The 17,422-nt window shown below is 46.3% G+C and overlaps 1 protein-coding gene across 1 annotated transcript in view; it reads right to left on the minus strand.

The window, feature by feature from the left end:
* Nucleotides 1–17,422, minus strand: part of CHM (CHM Rab escort protein) — a 91,424-nt gene that overhangs the window by 60,015 nt on the left and 13,987 nt on the right. Inside the window, exons 3-4 of the mRNA XM_056859391.1 lie at nt 1,100–1,172; nt 164–288 (exon numbers count right to left, since the gene is read on the minus strand). Coding sequence (XP_056715369.1) covers nt 164–288; nt 1,100–1,172 — 198 coding nt within the window. The remainder of the gene's footprint in view (nt 1–163; nt 289–1,099; nt 1,173–17,422) is intronic.

Here is a 17,422-nt window from a genome sequence, read left to right on the forward strand (position 1 = left end):
GAGAGCTATGTCAAAACGTCAGTTATTTTTGCTGCAAAGGAGGGAGTTAAAGAACCTTTTGCCTTGACTCAGGAAGGAAAGCCTACCGTTGCTGCTGGCACTTGCTGAAATCCAAGTAGGCCTTCTGTTAAAAGTTAGGTGTAGACCAGTGCCATGGGCTTACCTGGCATAGCAAAACTCTTCAACATGCTGAATGGTTTTGTCCTTCTTGCCAAGAGGAATGCCTTCTTCATTTTCAAGGATCAGTTCTTTCCAGGCTTCGCTTTCTTCACAAGGGTCTGCCTTTTCCTTGCAATAATACAGAGAAAATCCACACAGTAGCAACAAAACAAGAACCACCCTAATATTTCTTGGGTAGCTTAGAAAGCTGTTCATTAGATTTTGGATTTCAGTGTTCCTTTATAAGCACATACATTCCTTGACCAATGGTACAGAGTGTTTCTCCAAATGCGGAAGCACAAAGGAAAAAACTGCCAAGAAGATTCCTATGTTTATGCTGCAAAGTACATATAAAAACACAACATGAATAGAACTTTTTTTAAAGTAAAAGATATGAACTCTGGCCTGGATAGCCCAAGCTAGCCAGATCTAGTCAGATATCAGAAGCTAAGCAGGGTCGGCCCTGGTCAGTACTTGGATAGAAGAATTGGTTTTTATATGCCAACTTTCTCTACCACTTAAGGCAGAACCAAACCGGCTTACAATCACCTTCCCTTCCCCTCCCATAACAGATACCCTGTAAGGTAGGTGGGGCTGAGAGAGCTCTTAATAGAACTGTGACTAGGTCAAGGTCTCCCAGCTGGCTTCATGTGTATGAGTGGGGAAACCAACCCGGTCCACCAGATTAGCGTCCACCGCTCATGTGGAGGAGTGGGGAATCGAACCCGGTTCTCCAGATCAGAGTCCACCGCTCTTAACCACTATGCCACCAAGGAATACCAAGGTCCCTACACTGAGACAGGCAATGGCAAACCACCTTTGTTAGTCTCTTGCCTTGAAAACCCTATGGGGTTGCCATAAGTCATCTGTGACTTGGCAGCCCGGGGGGGGGGGGGACGGAGATAGGATGCTTCATGTAAGTTAGCTCACTGCTCCTTACCTGGTTTTCTTTTATCCAGGACAATAATCCTGAGAAACTGAAACTTGCCCAATTTCCGCCATAGTAAGCTCTCCTATTCAAAAAAATCAAGAAAAGCCAGATCAGCAAAAAAACCATTTTGCATAGATATTGTTGTAGTTATCTAAATGAAGATGTGATAAACAATGCACACGGTAGCATAAAACAGTGTGTGTGTGTGTGGGGGGGGGGGAATTATTCTCCCAAACAGACCCGATCTACAGATTTCACTTTAACTTAGCATTGGTAAGGAAGCAAAAAAATCTAACCTAACCCTAACCTAGGTTTGCTATTGGGGCAGATTTGGTCCAAGGCTTGTCAGTGGCTTACCAGCATTTTATAAAACCCTAGGACCAAAAAACAAAACAAAAACAAGCGTCCAGGGGAAAACCTCTTGTTTATAAGGAAGCCACTGCCTTCTGCAGGAGTTCTATTAACCAGAAAAGACTTCATTAGGAATGTCGGGACCTTTACAGGTCTAGAGGGGTGATGCTCTCCGCTAAAGTTGCTTAGTTAGAACAAAGACAGGCAGATGTCTGCTAAACGCTGGCTAATTGCTCACGACTAGAAGCTGACCTGAAAAGTCCTTCAGCTACAGTAAGGACAGAAATCAACAAATTTGGTAACATTAAGCTGGCTGCATTTAAGAAAGAATCGTGCAATTGATTAAGTGATGCTGATTCCTTTCCCTGATGTTGTTCTTGTTGTAATCTGTGCCCTCAAAATGCACTCAGTTACCTGTGTACAGCAGGGGTGGGAAACGTCAGGCCCGGGGGCCGTTTAAGGCCTGCGAAATCATTTGGTCTGGCCCTTCAGGGGTCCTGGCAGATCTCTAACTCAGAAGGCGCTAAGACTGGCGATACGCCCCCTCCCGCGGACAGGAATAGCCTCTATTCAAGGAGAATGCGAGTTTGCCAAGAAAATGATCCTTTTTTCCCCCTTGCAGAAGAGTCATTAGCTATGGAGCTGCTAGGACCACCCAAGAAACTGTGTGGAGAAACGGGCCGTGGAGAAACGTATTCCCTCTGTACTACAAGAGGGCTGGGGGCGGAAGTGGTGACAATGGAGGGGTTAAAGGGGGCAAGGCCAGAATGCGTGTGTGTGTGGGGGGGGGGGGTTCTTAACCAGTGTGTCCTCATTTAATCCCTGCAGGCAGAGGTAGCAGGAGCCGGCTGTAGAATCCGGCTCCGGCCATGTGGAGCAGGAACAACTCCAGCATGTGGCTGGACGGCTACGCCTGGCTGGTGCAACAGCCCATCCTGTGCCACCAGGTGGGCGAGTGTGCCACCAGCTGGAAGCCTGCCTGCTTGCCCACGCCGGGGGGGAGGGTCATCGGGGGCAGCTGCCTGCTTAGGGCTTGGTCAGCTAATTTTAAAGTTGATAATTTTGTATGGCCCGCTAATGAGGTTATAAATATCGAAATGGCCCTTGGAGGAAAAAAGGTTCCCCACCCCTGGTGTACAGCATTGGCTTTTACAGCTCCCACAAAAGACTGCTAGACTGCCCCCACTTCAATCCTTTCCTGGAACAGAAAGCAGGGCACAATCTTTCCACAGAAGGTTTTCCATGTCTAAAGAGTCATAAAGTTAACAACAATGAGTGAGTGTCATTGCCAATTCAATACTGAACACGCAAAGCTGCCTTGCATTGCTTCAGACCACAGGTCTATCAACTTCAGTCTCGCCTACTGGCTTCTCTCCGGGGCCTCAGGCAGAGGTCTTTCCCATCACGGACTACCTGATCCTTTTTACTGAAAGTGCCAGAGATCGAACCTGGAACCTTCTGCATGCCAAGCAGGTGCTCTGCCTCCGATCCTTGGCCCCTCCGCAATGTCATTTTCTCTGCAGCAGAACAGCTTGCGTCCAGTAGCACCTCAGAGACCAACAAGATTTTCAGGGGGATGAGCTTCGATTCTCAAAAGATCATCCCCCCGAAAATCTTGTCAGTCTCTAAGGTGCTACTGGACTCTCAGTTCAGTTCTTTATTATTACAGTCCACTACCAGTAGGTATATAAAAAAAGGTAAAGGTAGTTCCCTGTGCAAGCACCGGTTCATTCCTGACCCATGGGGTGATGTCACATCCCAGCGTTTACTAGGCAGACTATGTTTACGGGGTGGTTTGCCATTGCCTTCCCCAGTCATCCACACTTTACCCCCAGCAAGCTGGGTGCTCATTTTACCGACCTCGGAAAGATGGAAGGCTGAGTCAACCTTGAGCCGGCTACCTGAAACCAACTTCCGTCGGGATCGAACTCAGGTTGTGAGCAGAGCTTTTGACTGCTGTAGTGCAGCTTACCACTCTGCGCCACAGAAACATTAGTTACAGAAAGAATAGGATAGTCCTAACAGATACCAGCTAAAATTGTACATATCTGTCAGCAATTTAACAGTTCAGCATTCTTCTGGGCAAATACTAGAGATTAAGTCATTTCAGGAACTAAAATCTCTGCCACTCTTCGGGATTAAAGGCCCTTCTCAATTTTTCTGTGATTACAGACCTGGGTGCAAAACCAGGCAACCAATTGTGTATGCTACTGGATGCGAAACTACTGGACGCGAAACTAGTTGTTTCACAATATTAGGCAAACTTGGCAGTTTCACATTTATTATTGGACATGCAGAAAGGATGCCTCTTGAGATACGAAGCTATCAATTTCATTCCTGCTCTGAAATGGATTGTGCCAGTCTGCAGAGGCCAATGGAAAGTCTTGTCAGTTTCACTCAGGCTCCCCTCCCCCATACAGTTTTGGAAACTTGAGTAAGATGTGCGATATGTAGCCAGTAGCCACTGCAAAGGAAAACCAGCAGCAATCCAGCCCCAGTAGGGAACATCTGCTGACAGCTTTTTAGCCTGGTGGACTAGCATCCCTCCCAAGACCACAGACTCCATGCTAAATACAGAAAAAGAGAGGGAGGGGCCGTGGCTCAGTGGCAGAGCATCTGCTTGGCATGCGGAAGGTCCCAGGTTCAATCCCCGGCATCTCCAGTTAAAGGGACTAGGCATGTAGGTGATGTGAAAGACCTCTACCTGAAACCCTGGAGAGCAGCTGCCGGTCTGAGTAAACAATACTGACTTCGATGGACCGAGGGCCTGATTCAGTATAAGGCAGCTTCATGTGAGACAAAAGATGCACACTGATCAGTTGCCTACCGCCGGTCCGATGGAATGACCAGGTAGTGTGATCCATGGCTCCTTCGTCTACATGCGGGAAAAGACTTGCACAAAAGGCTGTTCCACATCAAAACATATCATAACCGTTTCATTCAAACAAAAGAACACTAATGCAATATAAGCAGAGACCGTTGCAAGGGGCAAGGGAGGAAAGAGTTCTTGGGCGAATGTCAATTAGGAAAGCTGCCTCTCTCAATGCTATATTGGTCCCGGAAAAATGAATCAAAGCCGCTGATGTCCGAGAAGAAGTTGCTGATGCTTCGTGATTTCTCCAGAGAGCGGCTTGCACATGTCCATCTTCTATTTGATCTCTCAAGGAAGGGGGAGGGGGGAAGTCTCCCATCATCAGAATAGCTGTCTTTTGCTTGTGAAGCCCCTGCCACATCAATTGTAAGAGCTTGGACGTAAAATGACTTCTCATCCCAAACTTTTCACATCACCAGCAGAAGCATCTATTAGAGGATTCCCATTTTGTCTCAACCTCATCCCAGAGGAGTGGGGACCAACCAGCTCCTTTAAAAATCTCAGGCCCAAAAAAATATGCCCTCTAACTTTTGTCTTCTATCTCTGATTCAACACTGAATTTTTTTTGACATTTTAAAGGTTTTACTTCTAGTCACAAACAAACACTTAAACATAGACAATGACATTATTACAGTTTATATGGAGCTTACTTTTTAAAAATTACATTTTAGTGGTTCACTTCTTTGAGTTACATTACTCTATCTTCTCAATATAGCTTCATAACTCATCATATTGATTATAGAACATTTATTAACTATATCGTTCGTCTTCTATTTTGATTTAATTTTATTCTTAATTTTCAGCTATATAATTTTTTTAAATCCATTTCTTCCTGAAATTCTGAAATTGGTCTATTATGTATAAAGGATGTTTCACCATAGTCACATATGCAGTTAGTTTATTCAACCATTCATTCAAATATGGATACTCCTGGATATTTCTCTGCCTTAACACTGAAAACTTAAATTGCTAACATCTGGTCTGATTCAGTATAAGGCAGCTTCATGTGTTCATGTGTGGTCATACCGATTCAACAGCAGTGGGTAGCCAGGGGGACACTTTAGTTTCAAAGCATTAAGGGTGCTCTTTATGATATTATAATCCCGCCCTTCCTCCAAAGGATCTGAGTGCACTGTTCATGGTCTCTGTACCCCAACACTTCTGTCAAAAGGAGCAAAAAATAATCTGTGAGACAGGTTATGCCGAGAGGCAGTGACTTTCCCAGGGTCACCCAGTGATTTTCAGGGACTGAGCGTGGAATGGAATCCTTGTCTAACCACTAGAACACACTGGCTCACTCCTTGCACTGTGGACCCACAATGTAGCTGCTAACTAGATACCTGTGATGACAACAGCAGCTGTTCCATTTTTTTCTTTTAAAAATCACATTGCTCCTTTATTTTAAAAATACACCCTCTAGTTTCAGAGGTTAGCAACAATAATCTGGAAGGAGGCTATCTACGCCAAGCTTCTTTGTCATGCTGTAAGCTTAATTACTAGATTAATCAACAGCTTTAATTAATTGGAGGAAGCCAGTTTTTAATCAGTGGCATACAATACAGACGGCCTGACGTAGCATTTAAATTGTCGGACTCCAGTCTGGGAAATCTGGGTCTGAATCCCTGCTGTAGAAGTTTGCCAGGTGACCTTGGCTGTGTCACACACTTTCAGCCTAACCTAGCCCATAGGGTTGTTGTCGTGAGGATAAAGTGGGAGGTGGGAGAATGATGCTGCTTTGAGTCCTCACTGTGGAGAAAAGTGGGGGTGTACATTAAATACGCATACACCTCTCCATCATCATCATCATCAATATACTACCGCCAAGTCAGCCAAATCGGAGGATTCTTAAATCCAGAGACTGGAGTGGTGAATGGGCAAGGCAGATTTTTCAACAAACCTGAAAAACACCCCAGGTTCACCAAAAAATGTGAAATCTAAAAAAAATACATTGGGGGGGATTAAAACCCCCAAAATGATAAAAGGAGCACCTGTAGATTTAAGCAACGGATTCCCTCAGGGGCTGTTGCTAGGCAACCACAGCATTCCAGGCTTGGAGTTTCTGTGAGTAAAAGGCACGGGGGGGGGGGGCATTTCCAGGGCTATTTTGGCCTTTGAGGGAAGACTCATAGGGGCTCGGCCCGCCTAGCAGCAACCTCTGAGTGACTTGATATCACCTGACTTGCATGACCCAACTAGGCCTGGATGCTTACTACTGTTCAACAGCAGCCACCCTATGAAAGCCCGTATGATGTAGCTATTACAGCTCCAAATCACCAATCTACTATGGAAGCTCACTAGGTGACGTAGAGTGAGCGAGACCCAGGTTTGAATCCCCATCTTGCTGTGAAAGCTCATAGGGGGATTTTCGGTCAGTCATATACTTTCAGCCTAGTCTACCTCGCAGGGTTGTTGTGAGGAGAGAAAAAAGGAGGAGAGGAGAATAATGTCAGTTGCTTTGGTCCCCACTGTGGAGAAAAGTGGGGCATAAATGCAGTGAACAATAAATACACCTGAATTTGGGAGGCAGATAAAAGGTAGGTTGGTGAATTGCTGAGAAGGAAAGAGGCAGGGAAAGGGGGGAGGACATGAGGACTGCCAGAAGGAGGAAAAGAGGAAATAGTGGGGGGAGGGGGATATAGGGAAAGTGAATTGCCCACTTGCAAGTCCTTGAGGGTTCCCAACCATGCAAGTGGCCTGGCCAAGCAGCCGGCACAACTCAACTGGGCCAGAGTTTTCCTAGGCAGACGCTGCTGGGGCAGGGGAGGGAAACCTGAAGACAGACAGGCAGATAAAGGTATGTTGGCTGTTGCACAAGGAGAGAAGGAAGCAGGAAAAGGGGAGAGACTGTAGGGGCTTTCAGAAAAGGGAAAGATGAGATGTCCCCCACAACAACAAGAAGAAGAAAGAGCCTTGGCTACTCACCGTGAAGGCTTCTTCTGCTCTGGGATACGGAGGCCATCTTCAGAGTGGGTGTTTCCTCTTCCTCTTGTTCCGGGAGGCAGGACCTAAAAATTTTTAACTGCCTATCCCTGGAGGGAACGCCCCCTGCTCTATTCAGTCCAAGACTTTCCGAGCAAGGAGTGTAACCGTTATACAGAGAAGAAATGGAAGATATAGCAAAAAAGAAGAGATCTAACAACAAATGCTGTGAATAAGTTTAAACTTGTAATCTTAACTGTAACAATACTAATAAAGAACTTGCAACCCAACCTGAAAAACTTGTGTTGAGAGTGATTATTGTTAATTGTGTGTCATCTTCCAAAAATATTTAGACGTCTGGGCGGGCAAGATGGCCTCCGTATCCCAGAGCAGAAGAAGCCTTCACGGTGAGTAGCCAAGGCTCTTTCTCGCTCTGGGAGAGGAGGCCATCTTCAGAGTGGGACTTAAAAGAGCTGTCCCTGCCCGGGTGGGATCAGACGTCATGGAGAATGCTCTGAAGAACACGCCTTCCGAAGGAGGCGTCAGCTGAGGCATAAATATTAAGTTTATAATGCCTCACAAAAGTGGAAATTGAAGACCACGTTGCGGCTTTGCAAATCTCCTCAATAGGAGCTCTGCGATTAAAAGCCGCTGATGTGGCCGCACTCCTAACAGAGTGTGCTGTCAGACCTGAGGGAACAGTAATCTTTGCTGATTTGTAAGCCTGAGTGATGCAGTTAGTAATTGTACGACTGATGGATGCACGGGACATGGACTTGCCCTTGTTTGGGGCTGTCAGGTTGATAAAGAGAGCGTCTGACACTCTTAGGTGTTTTGTACGGTCGATGTATGTATGAAGAGCCCTTCTAAGATCTAGGGTATGCCAGGTTCTTTCCCTTGGGGTTTTTGGTTTTGGACAGAATGAGGGTAGAACGATGTCCTGATCCCTATGAAATCGGGAGTTGACCTTCGGTATAAAGGAAGGGTCAGGAACAAGGACTACCTTGTCCTTGTGAAATGTGCAAAGACCTGGCCTAACCGATAGGGCTCCCAGCTCAGAAACTCTTCTAGCTGATGTTACAGCTGTCAAAAATAGAGTTTTCATCCTTAACAGATTTAATGAGATGTTCCTTAAGGGTTCAAATGGATGTTGAGTAAGGGCTGTTAGAACAGTATGTAAACTCCAGGTAGGGAATCTGTGCTTAGCTGGAGGTGAGAGTAGAGTAAGTCCCCTCAGAAAGGCTTTAATATGGGGATGTTTGGTGAGTGGATAACCTGATATTGCTGGGACAATGGTAGCAATCGCCGCTAGTTGGCGACGCAGAGTTGCTGGGGCTAGACTCTGTTGTCGTCCATCCTGTAGGAAGGTCAGGATGTTGGATATGGTGGGTTTGATTGGGTTAAGCTGTTTTCTTTGACACCACCTCACAAAGGCCTTCCACGTGGTGTTATATATTCGTTTTGTAGAAGGCCTTCGGGCAGCAAGGATGGTTTCTGCTATGTCTGTGTCATAACCCAACTTCAACAGGCGACTCCTCTCAATACCCAGGCGGTCAGTCTGTACCAGCCTGGGTCTGGGTGAAGGATCGGGCCCTGGTGGAGGAGATCTGGTCGAAGTGGAAGCGTCCAAGGTTTGGCGATGGACATCTCTATCAGAGATGGAAACCAAGGGCGACGCGGCCAGTAAGGTGCTACCAGAATGACTGTGGCTTGAAGGAGGTTGATTCGTCTGAGGACTCTGGGAAGAAGAGGGAAAGGAGGGAAGGCATAAAGAAGACCCGATGGCCAGGGGGCTGTGAGGGCATCCGTCTGCTCTGCTCCCGCTTGGATGTACCTGGAGAAATACCTTGGTAGTTGATGATTCTTGCTCGATGCAAAGAGATCCACTAAGGGCATGCCGCAATGTGTTATCAAGAGATGAAAAACGTCCTTGTTCAGGCTCCACTCGGCCTCGCTGAGTTCTTGTCGGCTGAGCCAATCTGCGTCGACGTTGAGGACTCCCTGAATGTGCTCCGCTGTGATGGAGTAGAGATTTGTCTCCGCCCAGGACAGGATTTTTAGGGCCTCCTTGTGTAGAGTGGAGGACCGGGAGCCCCCCTGTTTGTTCAGGTGAGCTTTGGCGGAGACATTGTCCGTTCTCACCAGTAGGTCTGACCCGGTCAGTTGATGTTTGAAGTGCAGGAGGGCATGATAAATTGCACGGATCTCTAGGGCGTTGATGTTCATTCGCCTTTCCTGAGGTGACCATGAGCCCTGTGCTGGTTGACCCTGGAAGGTAGCACCCCAGCCCGATAGAGATGCGTCCGTGAATAGCTGCAACGGCGTTTGTCGTATGTAGTGGACCCCTTTCTGGAGGTTTTGAGATATGGTCCACCACTTGAGGCTGCGTCTTGTCGTGGCAGAGAGGAAGATAGACTTGTTTTTCTTTATCAGGATATCCTTCTGATAAGACTTGAGAAACCACTGGAGAGGTCTGGAGTGCAGTCGCGCCCATTGAACAGCCGGAATGCATGAGATCATTAGACCCTGTAGCTTGGCCATGGTCATGAGGCGGACTGTGGAAGCTTTCATAGTTTTCTTTGCAAGATTGCAGATCTTGCGGATCTTGTCGGGTGGAAGAACCAGAGAGTTGTCGATGGTGTTGATGAACACCCCTAGATGGCGAAGATGTTGAGTGGGAGTAAGATGGCTTTTCTTCAGGTTGATTAGAAAGCCGTGGTTGTCTAACAGCTTGAGCACGATGTCTGTGTGTTGGATGCTTTGTGCCCTGGACGACGAACAAATCAGAATGTCGTCGAGGTATGGGTGGATCCTTACGCCTTCCTGACGCGCTAGGGCTACCAAGGTCACCAGGACCTTGGTGAAGACCCGTGGGGCTGAACCTAGACCGAAGGGGAGAGCTCTGAATTGTAAGTGATGACCGTTGTGTAGGAACCTGAGAAAGCGACGGTGATCTGGGTGAATGGAGATGTGAAGGTAGGCCTCGGTTAAGTCCACGGAGGTCAAGAAGTCTCCTGGTCTTAAGGCCTCTGCTATGGAGTGAAGAGTCTCCATCCTGAAGCGTCGGTAAGTGACATGTTTGTTGAGGTATTTCAGATCGAGAATGGCCCGCCATCCCCCGTCTCTTTTTGGCACAGTAAAGAAGACGGAATATATGCCCGACGATTGTTCCGAGGGGACCACATATTCTATGGCCTTTATCTCCAATAGATGTTGGATGGCAGCCAGGGTTCTGAGCTTCTTGTCTGGTTGGCGAGAAACAGGAGACACTACAAGACGATCTCGTGGTCTTTTGCAGAATTGAATTCGATAGCCGTATATGACAGTTTGTAACACCCAATGGTCTGTGTGGATAGTTGACCATTGGTTGTGAAAGAGGCTGAGTCTGCCCTCCACTGGTTGTTGTCTGGCGTCACTGTCTTGGTTGACGAAAGGACTTGTCGCTTCTGTCACCTTGGAAATTCTGGGATCTGGAGGAATTTTTAGGAAATCGCCCTCCCCTACGAAAGGATCCCCTTCCGTAATTCCATTGGCCTCTTTTCTGTTCTGGTCTGTAACGTGAGTATGGATGGTAGGGACGAAAGGAGGTAGGGTTAGAGTTCACCTTAGAGTCCTTACGAAGGCTTCTGGGCAAGTATTTCTTTTTATCCTTTGATTCCACTAATATGCCTTCCAACTTCTCCCCAAATAATTTCTTTCCCTCGTAGGGATACCCCATTAAAACTGCTTTAGACCTATGTTCAGTTTGCCATGGGCGTAGCCAGAGTGCTCGCCTGGCAGCTGTTGCGGTAGCTAGGGCCCGAGCTGAGAAACACATGGTATCCAGTGTAGAGTCAGCCAGGAAGGAGACTGCCTTAAGAATTCTAGAAACTCCTTCCATAGCGCTTCTATCTTCTTCCGGAATCAATTTGGCTAGCTTTCTGGTCCAGACAATAGCCGCTCTGGACACCAAGGCGGATGTGATGGAGGAGTTAATGGCTAATGCTGAGGCTTCGTGAGCTTTTTTACATGCCAGTTCTGTCTTTCTGTCTGCAGGGTCCTTTATGGACACTAAGCCTTCCTCTGTGACTGTGTCAGAGGTATGTAGTGCAGTGATGGGGCTTTCCACTAGGGGGATCTTTAACAGATCAGCAGCATTACTAGCTACATTATATAGTTTCTTGGTAGACTGAGTGAACTGTTTTCCCCCCATGGGCTTATCCCATTCCCCTTTTAACAAAGACAAGAAATAATCAGGTACAGGTACCACCTTATCAGTAATAGTATAGGAGTGAAAGAACTCTTTTGCCCCTTTCTTTTTCTCTTGAGAAGGTGCAGGGTCATCAGAAAGATCTAATGCAGCCAAGACCTTTGTTAAAAATGGCTGAAATTCTTCAGCCTCAAAAAGTCTAGTTTGTTTAGTTTGTTTGGGGGAAGGGTCTTCTCCTTCGGAGGAGAACTCGCCCTCCTCTCTATCAGAGGCTTCGTTATCAGAGGAGAATGGCGATGTCTCTTGCCTTGCTAATTGGGGCTGAGAAGAAGAGGTAGCCTTTAAGGCTGCCTTAGTAGGCCAGCCGCCTTTCCCCTGCAAAGAATGTGGGTCAGTCTGTTGTCCCCCGCCCGATTGATCATTCCCCCGGGGAGCGTGGAAGTCCCGACTGGGTTCTTGCAAGCCGGCAAGTGAATGGGCTGGGGAGGAGAGCTGCACGGCTCTTAGACCCTCCGTGAATGCGTCTTTAATTAAAGACGCTAGCTCCGCTCTGAGGAGGGCAACTTCGCCCGCGGCCGACTGGGGGGGAAGGGGAGGGGGGAGTACATTACCAGCATCAGGCGAACTCGGACCGGGTATTTGCAGAGGCGAGACGCCTACGGCCAGATCCATGGGTTGTGCGCTCGTAGAGGGGATAGCGGTCGAAACCGCTGTATTTCCCCGGCCGTTCCCGGTTCCGGAGGTTGAGAGCTCGCCTTTAGCGGGGTTACCCGCGGTCGATAAGCAGGCGCGAGCGGCGGACAGGAGGCGTTTAGCGCTTCCCTGCCGAGAGGAGCCCCTCTTACGTTTGCTCGTGGCCTTCTTTGCTTTGCCTTTGAAATCACCGGGGTGATTGTTTAAAGGCGGATCCCGAGCGTCAGGCATAGCCTGGAGTAGGCCCGGGTCCAAGTCCCCCTCAGAAATAAAATTATCGGGACGGTCGGTCGCCATCTTGTTTTGGCGGGAAGGAAAAAACTCTTACCCTGCCCTGCCTCAGAAGACAGAATTAGAGACAGAGTAAAGATAGAGGACAGAAGGGTTTTTTTTTTTTTTTTTTTTGATAGACTAAGGTAGGATAGGAATAAGAAAAAAGGGTAGGAAAATAAGTTGTTCTATAGCTCGGAGTAGAGAGCTGTGAGTACACTGCTCTCCCGGAGCGAGGCAGGAACAAGACTGAATAGAGCAGGGGGCGTTCCCTCCAGGGATAGGCAGTTAAAAATTTTTAGGTCCTGCCTCCCGGAACAAGAGGAAGAGGAAACACCCACTCTGAAGATGGCCTCCTCTCCCAGAGCGAGAAGAGTTGGTTTTTATATGCCGACTTTCTCTACCACTTAAGGAAGAATCAAACCGACTTACAATCACCTTCCCTTTCCCACCCCACAACAGACACTCTGGGAGGTAGGTGAGGCTGAGAGAGCTCTAAGAGAGCTGTGACTAGCCCAAGGTCACCCAGGTGGCTTCGTGTGGAGGAGTGGAAAAACAAATCCAGTTCACCAGATTAGTGTCCGCTGCTCATACGGAGGAGTGGGGAATCAAGCCCGGTTCTCCAGATAAGAGTCCACTGCTCCAAACCACCGCTCTGAACCACTACATCACGCTGGCTCCAAAATCCTTGCAGGTGCGCACTTGAGAGTGCATGTATACACACACTTATGTTAAAATGGTTTTTCCTTCAAAGAATTAGTGATGCTTCTTTCAATTGTGAATTCAAGATGTATTTAATTAAATTTAATCAATTACCGTAACTTTTCACAAAGTGATTCCTAGACAGTTGTCTTCTACCACGGAAGCAATATTACGTTCAAGTATATGGGTCTCAAACCGCAAGACCATTTTCTAAACAGGGACAGACCTGGTTTGCAGCCCAATGTTTTTGTTAAATATTTTAATGATGCTTAAATATTTAAATGTTTAAATATTTTAATGATGATCAACACTAGATTATCGCTGCAGAATCTGTAGGCTGCTGCCAAGGCTGCATTAGCCATTGGGGGAAATGCATCTATTGGTATCAAGAACAATTACTCACAGTTTCAGACATAGCAGAGACAAAAAGTGTGGAAAAATAGTATAATGCAAATATAGTGGGGGAAATGGAATCCATTTAACTTTTTTAAAAAATTTTTTGCATATATTAACACATAGACAGGAGTTTATGTATTATTTCTGGACATGTATGGGGAGGCAATAAAGAGCAGGATGAGGTCCAAGACAAGATGAAGATGCTGCTGGATGATTCTAGATGGGGGGGTTTCTTCTGGCATGCCCCCCCCCATTCCCTGCTGTGGCATTACAGGTTGTTGGAGGGAAAATAAAGGGGCTTGCTGATGCCGCACCAATTTGTGACGTCCCTTTTGGGAGATGCTCTAGGATTCGCCCCAAGCTCTATATTTGAAACACAGAGTTTGGGGCAAAATTTTAGAGTGTCACCCTGACACAATGACGTCACTCCTGGTTTTGCACCAGAAGTGATTTCATGCATTGGCGTGGTGTCGGCAAGCCATCTGTGCCAAGTTTCTCCCAGGAGGTTGCTAGCTATGCTGGCAACCCTATTCTACATCATATTAAGAATCAAGGACACAGACTGATCCTGATAGGGTTGTAATCCTCAGGGCTGCAATCCCTTCCGTCTGCAGTTTTGGGTGATATTAGATGTTTGCATTCTCAGATCCCTCTGTGGCATGTCCTATCTGCAGCCGGCTTTGGTTGGTTTGCCACCTGGCGCCTTTCCTCAAAGCTGGTGATTTGGCCACAGTTAAACACGCTCTAATCCCATCCAAATTTGACTAGTGTGCTGTGCTGTATGTAGGGCTACATTTGAAGACTGTTCAGAAACTCTACCTAGTTCAAAATGCAGCGGCAAGATTATTGATCTAAATAACAGAACACTTATTTCACCTGTGCTAAGGGATATAACACTGGTTATGGGTTCATTTCTGTGCTCAATTCACAGAGCTGTTTATGATTTTTAAAGACCTACAGAATTTGGGATCAGGGTACTTGAAACACTGTCTGGTCCTTTATTAATCTGCCCAGCTACTCACCTTTATGATCTGAACCCCATTCCCACGGGCAGAGGGAGAGAACCACTACACAAAACAGGGAGCTTTGTATGGGTTTGCCTTGATTATGGAATGCCCTCATCACAGATTATTTGGCTGGTGCCAGGCACGCTGTTTCTTAAGATGCATTTGATTGCCAGGCTGTCTGTTGCGATTTTTTAAAAGATATGTTTTAATACACAATTATGTTACATTGCTGTTTTTCTAGAATTGCATATCGTGTTTTAGCTGTCTGTTAACCACTCTCAAGTGCTGTTAACCACTCTCAAGCGTGTCCGATGGAGAGAACAGGGTTAGAAATTATTTAAACAAATACCACATTCTAACATGATAAAGTTAAAGAAGGGGGAGACATATAATCGATTAAAAAAACAACAACATTGGTCAGCCTCTTCTTTGCACTGGGACATTAGACAGCCTGGCATCAACCACATTTTATTTCCAGGCACAAAACTGGAACCTCGAACCAACATACCGCTTTCCCATAGCAATGGTTTATTCCCCCAATGTATTCAGAAATTATAGAAAAAAATAAGGGCCTGATGCCCAAAATGAAAACATTTTAGGGTGGCGACGGGAGAAAGGGGACAGGGGTCACAGGGAAGAAAAATCTGCATGCATAAACAATCGCTCGCACAACTACATTTAATTCTCAACTTTTGAAACTTCAAGTTTAAAGTCAATGCCAAGCCACACGTTCTGAATTGCAAATTGCTTTTCTAAATCACTTAACATCCATCCTTGAAATTTCACATGTCAACAGCTCATTAATATCTACAGTAAATGTAGCTCTACTGAAAACAAGCCATGGGATTTAAAAAATTTTTTTTATTTTTTTTTACATTTTATTGAGACGGATAGCTTGCGCCCAGAAATGAAGCCCCCTTCAATTACAATTTGGCAGAAGCTAACTTTGGTTTTAAAACATGACTCCAGGAATTTATGGCAGAGCTGCAATGGAAGTGACTATTTTGAATAAGATTAGCTGCACTTGATGGGGGGATGCTTGGACAGTGTTTATAAATCAACAGAGGTGCTACTCAGTGGTTTATAATGGTCCACTTCAGCCCATCTACCATCATCACATAAGCGGTATATTATGATAAACGCAAAACAGTGGCGGGAGATTAAAAGTAATAAGATCAGCACAGGGGTAATGAATCCCGGCAGGCCTGGCACACGCAAAGTACTTCAAAACTTTCATTTGACTTGCAGTTTCTCCCACCCCCCACTCCCCCTTATGCTTTCTATTTAATTCCCATTGGAAAGGAAGAGATTTAAAGTTGACACCTCAATGTAAGTTAAACAGCAGATTTACCGGTGTGACACAAGTTCTCTTTCTCTCTCTCTCTCTCTCTCGCATTCCCCTTAAGAAGTTGGTACAGAATTTAAAATTTGACACAACAGTGGCAAAAAGGAGCAAGTCCAACCTACTGCTTTCACCTTTTAGAGGTGGACTCTAATCTGGAGAACCAGGTTTGATTCCCCACTCCGCCACACGAGCAGTGGACGTTTATCTGGTGAACCGGGTTGGTTTCCCTACTCCTACACAGGAAGCCAGCTGGGTGACCTTGGGCTAGTCACAGTTCTCTTAGAGCTCTCTCAGTCCCTCTTCCCTCATATGGTGTCTGTTGTGGAGAGGGGAAGCAAAGGTGATCATAAGCCGCTTGGATTCTTCCTCAAGTGGTAGAGAAAGTCAGCATATAAAAACCAACTCTTCTTCTGCCATCCTAAGAAGGCCTTCAAAGTCCACTGAAGTCAGTGGGCGTACAATGGTGTAATGTTGTTTAGCACTGTGCATGTATCTATTTTCATTGCAGGGTTTGTTTTTTGCTGTCAAGTCACAACTGCCTTACAGCGGTCCCATAGGGTTTTCAAGGCACAAGATGTTCAGAGGTGGCTTGCCAATGCCTGCCTCCGCATCACACCCCTGGTATTCCTTGGAGGTCTCCCATCCAAATACTTGCTATGGGGAGACCTCCAGGGGGAAAGGGGTGGGCACTATTCGCATTGTGGGCTGAGGCCTCAGGGGAGAGGGGTAACTCTTTTCCCTCATGCCTTCCACATTTGAAATCTCTCCCTCAGGAACTGCTATTAACCCCAGGCAGGGCAGTACAATACAGGGTGGGAGTAGATAGGGGAAGTTATTTGATTAGATGTATTTATATAAATGTGTGTGTTAAGTGCCATCAAGTCACTTCCGATTCATGGCGACCCTATGAATCAATGTCCCCCAAAACATCCTATCGTCTTGCAAACTGAGGCTTCCTTTAAAGCGTCAATCCATCTCATGTTGGATCTTCCTCTTTTCCTGTCACCTTCCACTTTCCCTAGCATGATGGTCTTTTCCAGTGACTCTTGCCTTTTCATAATGTAACCAAAATACGATAGCCCCAGTTTAGTTATTTTAGCTTCAAGGGACAGTTCAGGCTTGATTTGATCTAGAATCCACTTTTTGGTGGTCCCTTGTCTTTTTGGTGGTCCACGGTATATATTACATGCTCTACAAAAAATCCCAAAGTGGTTAACCACCCTCCCTCCAACACTCCAACCCCGACCTTCCATCTGCTGCCTTTAATGTTAAAGAAAACACTGGTTCCAGTCACAGATACCTCGCACAGGTTATCATTTGATCATAAAATTACAAATACACACACACAATTATAAACAGCAAGCTATTTTGAGCATATTCGAGTGCATGTCAATAGTTTTAATTGGTGACTCTGAGCCTCTATTCCTGTACCAAATGGCATTCAAACATTAATTTCCCCTCACCAACCACCAATTTCCCCCCATCATGCCTGGCTGGGGCACAAAAGAATTGCAGCCCTGGACTTCTTATATGCCATTCCCCAATGCTGTCAACCCCTGCCCACAGAAGAGGGCAACCAAACAGTTAT

The sequence above is a fragment of the Euleptes europaea genome, chromosome 13, assembly GCF_029931775.1.
Source record: "Euleptes europaea isolate rEulEur1 chromosome 13, rEulEur1.hap1, whole genome shotgun sequence".
Taxonomy (NCBI): Eukaryota; Metazoa; Chordata; class Lepidosauria; order Squamata; family Sphaerodactylidae; genus Euleptes; species Euleptes europaea.